General features: G+C 44.1%; 1 protein-coding gene across 1 annotated transcript; it reads right to left on the minus strand.

The window, feature by feature from the left end:
* Nucleotides 1–435: 435 nt before the first annotated feature.
* Nucleotides 436–8,894, minus strand: RNF139 (ring finger protein 139). Its single transcript, XM_067290173.1, has 2 exons — nucleotides 8,573–8,894; nucleotides 436–2,492 (listed from the first exon to the last, which is right to left on the minus strand). The coding sequence occupies exons 1-2, from the start codon at nucleotides 8,751–8,753 to the stop codon at nucleotides 682–684; spliced, it is 1,992 nt and encodes a 663-aa protein (XP_067146274.1). The 5' UTR covers nucleotides 8,754–8,894; the 3' UTR covers nucleotides 436–681.
* Between the last annotated feature and the right edge of the window lie 986 nt (nucleotides 8,895–9,880).

Genomic DNA, 9,880 nt, shown 5'->3' on the forward strand with positions numbered 1-9,880 from the left:
ATTACAAGCTATATGCCAGGTGGCTAAATTCACATGTAGAATACTCCAAGCTAGTACTGAAATTCAGAAGTAAAGTGTTTAACAAATCACTTGCATGCTTTACTACTTAACTTTACCAGAAAGCTTAGCAGTTTCATTTTTTGTTTCATGTATGCAAACGCTGTAACATTAAGTCTGCCAACCTAAATTTTTTTATTTTATTTTAATTATTTTTTACACAGCTCCTAGTTCATAGCTATAAAGCTCTGCTAATACTGTATTTGTAAGTTAAGCTGCTTTGGTTCAGGCTTCTTTCATTTCTAAGCTGAGTTGCTGAACAGTATTTTCACCACTATTTTTTGTTTGCACCCAAAACTCACTGATCAGGGATTACTGGTATACAGTCTTTGGCACAGCATAGCACTACATCAATTAAAGAGTGTTTTTCCAACCATCTTAAAAACATGTGAAAACATTTTATTCCATGTACAATAATGTACATAAGTTTAAGGTGGTCATGAAAGAGACCAGCAAATATTAGAGGTATATTTACAGTAGCACATACCACAGTAAACAACCACCATTCACAGACTCAACATTGAGATACTGCTGTTGTGCTTAAGTGTAATAACTACAAAGTGATAATTTTATTCTGTTGAAGTCAATTTTAAACAAATACCGCATGGTTTAATAAAGGACATTTTAATCACCAAGAGAATTAGAGTCAACATTAAGAGTCTCATTCAAGTGCTGTGCCACACAGTCATCCTCTTCCTCTTCACTATCCGAACTGTCATTATCTTCATTTAGTTCATTTTCAGCATCAGCAGCAGCTTCTGCAACTTGTACAGGATTTTCATTTGGTGCCACAAACCCGTTGTTGTTAGAGATATTGGCATTTTCTTTGTCCTCAATATATACTTTCTGATGGCACATTGGGCAAGTGTCCTGAATATACAGCCACTTCCGAAGACAAAGTGCATGAAAATAATGATTGCATGGAGTAATACGAGCAGAGGTGGTAAACTCATGATAGCAGATTGCACATACATCATCTATTTCATGTAACCGGCTTCCTTTTATCTCTGGAAGTGAATTTATTTTCTTAACAGCTGTCCTGCGATTTATAAAAGTCTTCCAGCCATTCTTCGCTTGCAAGTAAATGTTGAAGTAAGCATGTAGACACATCATACAAGCACGAATCTTACTTCCTGATTCAAAAACCATGGTATAAGCTCCATTTCCAAACATGATTACTCCAAATATAAACTCAATAATATTGCCAGTTGAACGAACATAGTAGACATAATCATCAAGTTTTTCCCACAGCACATTATAGTAGCCATCAATCATAAACAATATATAAACAGTAATAGAAACTATTACTTTTAGGCAAAGCTCTACACAGAATGCTGTAACTGCAAAAAGCCACGTATTTAGTGCATAGTGGTGCCAGAGGATATAGCTGAGCAGAACTGGAAGGATGAAAAGGCAAGCTGAAACAAACAGCACAGGGAAGTGTCTGCGAAATGATGACACGTGGGAGGCACTGAGAGACATCAGCACAGGGTCTGTCATTCCATGGATAAAATGCAGGACTGCAGTTAACAAAAGGCACATGTTTCGACTCAGGCGAACTAATCTTTCTTCTGGTTTCAGTCCACTTAAACCAGTCTGTAGAGCCAAAATGAAAAACAAAACGGGTGCTACAAAACCAAGCCTTTTGTCATCTTCATCAGTTGATCCAATGAAGGCCAAGATACCAAGTCCCAAATAATGCGCTATTGAGGAAATTACAGCACTCATGCCTAGCACAGTTAAAGTAGAATCACACCCACTTATTATCAGGCTGCAAATCAGTTCCCAACAATTATCCCATGATATGAGGAAGAATTTTTCTTCTGTATTAGTTTCTGCCATCTTTACAACATATGTTAATACCACAGCTTGTGCTGTAAGTCTTGTTAGCCAGAAGACACGCAGTACAGCTGGAAAACGAATTCTTTTCCACGTATCTTCCATCAATAGCTGTAATCCATAAATGCGATACATGTGCCTTACTAGCAGATAAACATATCTCACAGAGTAGTAGAACCATTTAATTTTCATAACTAAAATGGCTGTGGTATTTAGTGTCAGAACTAGGCCTGAAATAAAAACAAGCATCTGTCGGACATTTAAAGGTAATTCAACAACCAAGCCAATTACAGGAATCAATATATCCAGTATGATTAGTTGAGAGTATATGGACTGCACGTTTAACAAGGTAACGTATCCAATTCCAAAGGTAAGCTGAAGGATGGAAAGTGCCATCCATAGCGAAGGTCCTTTATGAGGGAAGAACTGAATTCCAAAAGCTGCTGTGTAGTAGGCACTGTAGAAGTTTATGTGCAAAGAAGCATAGTAATTCACCAATACTGAAGTTGCAGCCAGCAGAAATGCCGAGGCGATCATATAAAACTTGAAAAGTGCTCGCTGTTGCAAGACCAGAACAACACTGGATACAAAGACACCTGAAAACAGATTGACATAATTTAGTTCTCAGCTGAAACCGTACAACAAGTTTTACCTCTTAGTTTTTGAGCTACAATTATTTAAGGTATTGCTTTCAAATTACTCGCTCATATTAGCTGTTTTTCAAACTTTACATTGCTGATGGTGCCATTTTCAGAGGACAACAGAACCACTTAATCTGCATTTAATACATCAGTGCACTGCAGCTGCAATGCAAAGACAATGCAAGCATAAGTTGCCACAACTGCCAAGCCCATCTGCAGTTTCAGTCTAGAGTAATGACAACTTCCCCAGCCCTCAAAGATCCTTCCAGATCAGTCTCAAACTCTGAGGGTATCTAAGTTTTAAAAGCTGAATTACCAGATAACAGCTTCACTTTTCTATTTAAAGTTACTAAATTTTACTCATTTATCCTGCCTTAAGACCATTAATTCACCTGAGCAAAGTACTGAACTAGCAGGGTCCAAGCTACTCAAAGTACTGAACAGTCTCCAAAACAGGTGAGCTAAACCCTTTCACTAAGTATGGGCAAGAATCAGAGGCAGAGTATGATGCAAGTAGGTTATCATAGGTTAATGACTTTCATACATTACTGAAATTACTTTGAAGCAAACCCTACTGAGTCAGACATTCTTAAAAGTCAAGCTTTTGTAGCTAACAACCTTCCCCTTCCCCCATCCCTCAATCTAAAACTGAGATGAACTGAACAGCAGCAAACAAGGTCTTTGTTTTTTTAATTTCAGTTGACACCGATAAAATAAGCAAAACAGCAAAACTACTCAAGGTGACTCATACAGAATGCTATACGTATTAAGAGGTTTACAGAAAGTTACTGGGAAAATGGGAACATAACTAGCAATATATAGTAAAATGGTATGTTCCAATGAATGTGGTATTTTTACAATGTAACTACGTGGATTTCAAGGTTTCCATTTTAATAAAAATCATGACTAATTATTACTGTTTACTCTTATACTGTCAGTAATATATCAGTTTGAGTATGTTGAGAAATTGTCACAAGAGGCACGACACTGAAGGATGAGGAACAGGTAAACTAGCCTGTTTCAGACTATTTATTTAAAGCTTGACAGATTTCACTGCTATGATATCAAGTAATTTTTATTAAGTTTCATGTTTAACTCTTATTAATATCAAGTTATTATAAACATCATTTTGCCTTCTGTACTGCCATAACAGTAAAATATTTTAATTGCATCCCACAACTTTTTAGAGTTTTTACCACAACTGTCAAAATACTGAAAAATTGCTGTAGCTTACTCAGGAGGAGGGGAGGGGAGGAAGGACACCCTCTCTTCAATTCCTCTATATGCCTGCATTTCTGATAAGGCATCCTGAACTAAAAGTTACATGGGGAAGACCCTATTCTGCAATATAACACTTTTGCGCACAGAATCCAAAACTGTACCAATCGCTTCTTTACCAAATACCAGTGCGAACTTGTGTCTATTTGCTAGAAGTCAGATTTTGCTAACCTTTGCCTGATACTGACCAGGAATACATCTTGCCCAGGATTTCAAGTCTGCACTTTGCTATGAGAAAGGCCATCATCATATCTACAGTACCTTTGTATTACACTTATGTCCTTGCAATACTCCTTCTGTAGTATAACTTATGAATTTCAGTGTGCGCCCTACCTCAACATATGTTAAATGAAATGGCACATATGACTAGATTCTCTGATACTTCCTTAAGCATTTTCTCTCCAGTAAACACCTTTGTTTTGGGCCTCTCAATCAGCTTCCAGTCTATCCAACCGCTCTCACATCCAAACCAGTTTGGAGAGGTTTTGATCAGTGCAACTTGCATTTGATTATGAGTTGCTTTCAATTTATGTACTAAAACTAATGAAAACAAGTACTCTGCTTTTTACTTAAGGACAGCATCAGTGTTTCCTGAGGATGGTATTTTAGATTGTTCCAAATCTTCTAGAATCAAGTATTTCAAAAAAAATATTTTAAGCCATGGTATCTTGATCATGGGAATGAGAAACTTTCCTATGAACCAGCACTTTAGTTCTACTGGTAGCACTGACAATTGCTCTTATCCAGAAAAAGCTTCAAAGACTAAACAAGAAGGAATAGGGTCACCATGAATCAACAGCAAAAGGCAGACTACAAAAAGGAAACAAAAAAGCTCCCAGTTATGAATGTACCTTTACAGTACAACTTGCAAGCAGTTTTGTCCCATACAAAAAAACATTCTTCCTAGCTAATCATTAACCTTGAGAAGTTGACTGAGGATAAAGCCTCAATCAGTTTTCAGGAATCGCCTTGTATCACAGCTCAGTTCTTCCATGAAAGCTAAATATTCATTATATACAGTGCTCTTTTTCATAAGCTTGAGTTTCATTCCCTTTTTGTGCATACTGTAATAAACACCTATGGGTAAATCAACATTGGTAACAAGTTCGTAGCCTTCTTCTTTCCCCAGAGGTCACTGAAAAGGCTCAAACAACTGTAACGTCTTTATTTACATAACTTTGATAATCTGAGCCAAAGGAGATGCATTTTGTACTAACCAGGTTGCTCTGAAACATACCTTAACAAAAGGTTACAAAATCCATTTCTCTTCCTTGCAGCTGTAGTAGCAAGTCTGCATTTAAATACTGTAGGTCATCTTAAAATACTGACCTTTTGCATGCAACACACATACCTAAAAACAGTACTATAATGAGTCATAGAAAGAAAAGTTACACTTACTTGTCTCCCTAGAGAGGGCCTAACAAAACAGTAGCGTTTCTGTCAAAACCTCTGTGGAAAAGCCCCCTGAAGGAACCCCCAAAGACTACACATGGCGACTGAAATCTTGCAACTGGAGGTGAGCCCCCCCCTTCAATTTATGTCATGACAAAAAGATGGAGTGAATGACGAGAGGTTTTCCCCCCCAAGGTATTCACCAAACAGTAGATCTTTCCCATTTTCCCTCTGATATTATTAAATACAACAGTATCTCTGTAAGATTTTTCCTCATATTTCTGCATATAGTGCTGATTTTTTTCTGTGCAACTTACTATTCCTATTTATATCACCCCATTACCAACTATTTGTCTAGTATCGCCTCCAAAAGGAACACTTAATCAAACCATACATATTTATCTTAATTCCTTTCTTATATTACAATGAATCTCTCCCTCATATTTTTTCCATTAATTCCTGTAATTTGCCAATATCCTTATAGTAGCACACTAGAGTTCACCTTTCAGGCAATTACAGGGTTCAACTACCTTTACATGGTAATATTTTAATCACGTGGTACTGCCAAATGATTGTTTTCCTAGCCCCAGACATTCTGCCTGCTTCTGCATCTTTCTGCAAAGCACAGTATTTATAGTGACTCTGTCAAAAATCAGCGTCCTCACTGAGGAGAGACTGTTTTCTGACACAAGTCTTTTATAATTCTGAGGTGGTGGCTCTCCTGTAATCGCCTTGAAAATCTGCAGTCAAAGATACGAAAGGTAAACATCATGCGGGGAACAAAACAAGGTTAATCAAAAACATTTAGAGAGGGGAAAAAAACATGCTACAGTTTTAGAATTTAGATTTATGCTGTTTATAACCTAATGAAGTTACTTACATAGAAGGTAATGGGGAAAAAAAAAGTCAAACAAACTGGGGAATCCTACAGGCAACTTTTACAAAAAAAAAAAATCTCCATTTATCATTCCCAAAGCAAAAGATATACCCAGAATATTTCTGAACTGTTCAACATCACCCCTAAAAGCTATCAAATCTCTGCAGAGCTACAACGTTCGTATCTATAGGATAAGTTTTTCGCTTATCCTATTCTTAAGAGCACTTTGCTACAGGAAAGTTAGATCAGTCTTTCAAAGCCTGGTTGTAACAACTAAAAGGGCAGGGCAACTTCCCCAGTACTTAAATAGAGCATGATCCAAAATAAGTATTTCAGTTTATCTTAATAACAATTCCCCTGTAATCCTTAAATTCGGACAAGGAAAATATATGCATAAGTACTGTTGCCTGAACCACATGGAAGATCTCTGACATCATCTTTAAGTGGTTACATATTGATTTTTATTTAATTTTGAGAAGCCAAGAGTCACAGATAATTTTATGAACTTGCCTCAAAGTACAAGATTATTTTCTTATCATACACTGTTGCCAAAGCTCTTTTGCAGGAGGTAGGGGAGGGATTACCCACCTCTTTCCCCACCTCTTTCCCCAAACCCTTCCAGAAAAGCGATCATATAAACACAATCCTGAAGAGCTCCTTAATCATTTAATCCCATTTTTGTACACTTAAGAGAGATCATCCAATAACATATCCACCATTCTCATTTATGCAGGATTAATTTCAAGGCACTTTCTACAGCATCTGGATCATACAATGAAGGACTCTGAAAATGATTTCAGCAAGGCTCTGCAATGTCCATTTCCTTTGAAAGGAATTCTTTTTATCACCAAGAAACATTCTTAGCAGTTCCAGAAGTGTAGAACAAAAGTACTAGAAAACGAAAAACAGGGAGGAAGAATTCCCTCTTCACTGTCATAAAGCCAACAGTACCAGCTGCAATGCATGGCAAAGTAGCTAAGTCAGAATCTTCCAGGCCTGCACTTCTCATACAGACAGCAACTTCCCCAGACATCCTTAACCAAAGGAGAAAGAGCCCACCTAAAGGACTTGCTTTGTTATTTTCTCTCCTCACTCTCCTCTTATTTGTTGTCTTACTATAGATTATCCTTTGCTTTTTCCCCTCCATTCTGCAACTATTGCAGTACTGTCACCCTTGCACTTCTCACTGTATATCTTCTTCACCTCCCTTCTCACTTTCCTAATTTTTCATAATATCAAAATTTTTTCATAGTATCATAATTTTTTCATGAAATCCAACAAAAAAGTCAACACATCACAGGCCTGCAAAAATCCGGGCTGTATTTCATATTCTTCTCCTTGCCTTCCTGTCTCAGGATTGCAGTATAATTCAACACCACTTGTTCAGCTGTCAGCACAATGCTGTTTATAACTCAATGAATCCAACCTTGCTTAGGCTGCATAAAGAACGTCTCATTACATTATATGTAATACTGAAAATAGTATCACATGGTTGAAAGTCACTTGTATAAATCACTTTTATCCCAGGATAAGAAAAAAAAGTTTAAAAATATCCAATTTCAAGTTTCAAGAGACCTCTTAATTTCTATTTCACTTGGGAATCGAGTTTCAAGCGCTTTTGAACTGCCATTTCTAAAATAAGGGATTTAGCAGTGTATTTCAGTACGAGATCACACTGTCCGAGTGCTTTTTTTAAAATCTATAATCATGATGTCACCAGGCTTCCACAGGCACCGTGGAAACCGCCAGACTGCAGCGATCACTATCTCCCATCCCAGCAGGAAAGTGCTGGGTACAGCAATGCAAAGCGGCCACATGGCACAAACCCCAGCTGGCTCCGTTAAGCGTCGCGAAACCCGACTGAGGCCCGGTACCGCAGCCGCGCTTGCATCCCGCAGCCGCCCGCCAGCCCCACGGCGATGCCGAGCAGCTGCCGAGGCACGAAGCGGGGTCAGCGCGGGCGCGGAGGCAGCGCGGGGCTGCGCGTGGGGAGGGGACGGCGAGGGGGGAAAGCAGCAGAGCAAGCACCCCGGCAGGCGGCAGGAGGGCAGGGAGGTGATGCACCCAGAGCAGCACACCAGGAGGAGCGAGCGAGCAGGGGCTGGCGGGGGGGAGCCCAGAGCAGCAGAAAGGAAACAGCAAGAAGGGGTCAGAGACAGGGGAAAGGGGGGGGGGGGGAAGAGAGGCCATAACAGCAGGGGGAAATAAATAAATAATAGTAATAATAAAAGAGGCGCTCGGGCAAGGGGAGCAGAAGAGAGCAGCAGCGCCCACCCCCTGCGTGCAGCCGTAAACAAGGCCCGCGGCAGCAGCCGGGGGAGCAGGGCTGAGGGGGCGGCGGGCAGCAGGCAGCGGCCTGGGGGCGGCGAGAGGAGGGGACGGGGGCGGCAGCGGGCCGGGCCGGGCCGGGCCGGGCCGGGCGGGCCGGAGGGGAGGCGAGGCGAGGCGAGGCGAGGGCCGCCCGCCGCCGCAGGGGAAGGTCTCTCACCCAGCAGCCGCAGCAGCACGCCCAGCAGCGCGGCGCTCAAGGAGCCCCCCGGCAGCGGGGACGAGTTGAAGATGGCGTCGATGAGGAACAGGCTGGGCACCCGCAGCGCGACCTCCAGCCCGGCCCGCAGCCGCGGGCCCAGCCGCAGCCACGGCAGCTGCGGAGGGCCCGGGGCCGCCATCCCCTCGCGAGGGGGCAAGGCGGCCTGCGTCTCCCGCCTTGAACGAGGGGAAGCCCGGCGGAGCCGCTACCGCCCCGCTCCGGCCGCTCGGCCCGGCCAGGCCCCCCGCAGCGCCGCCGCCTCCATCTTCCCTCTCCGCTCCCTCGGCAGGTTCGGCCCGAGCCGCGCCGGGGGGCGGGGCCGCGCGCGCGCGTCACAAAGCGCGGCCCCGCCCCCGGCTTCCACGCGGGCGGCTGGGGGCGGCTGGCGCAGCGTTCGCTCACCCCACCCCGTGGGGGCGCCGGGGGCGGGGCCGCGCGCTGCGGCGGCCCCCTCCTTCCCCCCTCCCCCGCCGCGCCGCCGCCCAACCGCTGCAGGGGCGGCTCGCGGCTGGGGGCGCGCGCCGCCGCCGCAACCGCCGCCGCAACCGCCGCCGCAACCGCCGCCGCAACCGCCGCCGCCTCGCGCGCGCCCCCTCAGCGAGCGTCCTGCGTGTGGCGGGCGCCCCCTCAGCGAGCCCCCGCGTCTCCTCCTCGCGCCGGGGGGCCTCCCGCCGCGGGCCTGCGGCTCGGGTAGATCCCGCTTCTGGGGGCGCCCGTGTCGGCCCCCGCCGCCTCCCTCAGCGGCGGCAGCGCAGCCCCGCGGCCGCCCCGCAGGGAGCCCTCGGCAGCTGCTCTCCTCCCGCTGATACTCTGCCACAGCCTCGATCCTAAAAGCATTTACGGCGCTAATCCCGTGGTGGCAGACCTCAAAGCTGTCCCTGTCCCTGTCCCTCTGCTTCATACCTATCTCCCGGAATAGCTGCTCTCTGCGCTTCTGTATATATCCCACCACAGGGCATCTGCGCTCCGGCGCTGAACGTCCGTTTCAAACACGCGCTTCGCGGAGGCATCGTTTTAGGTAAAGCCAGCATCAACCACGAGTGCTCTACGGAGCCCGTCCCATCCCTGCTCTGCTCTTCAAGCGTACATGGCTGAGCTGCCGTCTTCCCAGAAAACAAATACTGTATCCCTGCGTAAAGCAAAAGTGCGTAGCCTTTTTGTGAGTGTTAGGAGAGCAGAAAATGATTTCTGCGTTGTATTTCGAAGCAAACACAGGCACTCATCCTACTGTGTCTTACTTTCATGAAGCTTCACCTTTCCCCTCTT

Source organism: Apteryx mantelli, chromosome 2, assembly GCF_036417845.1.
Source record: "Apteryx mantelli isolate bAptMan1 chromosome 2, bAptMan1.hap1, whole genome shotgun sequence".
In the NCBI taxonomy this organism is placed as follows: Eukaryota; Metazoa; Chordata; class Aves; order Apterygiformes; family Apterygidae; genus Apteryx; species Apteryx mantelli.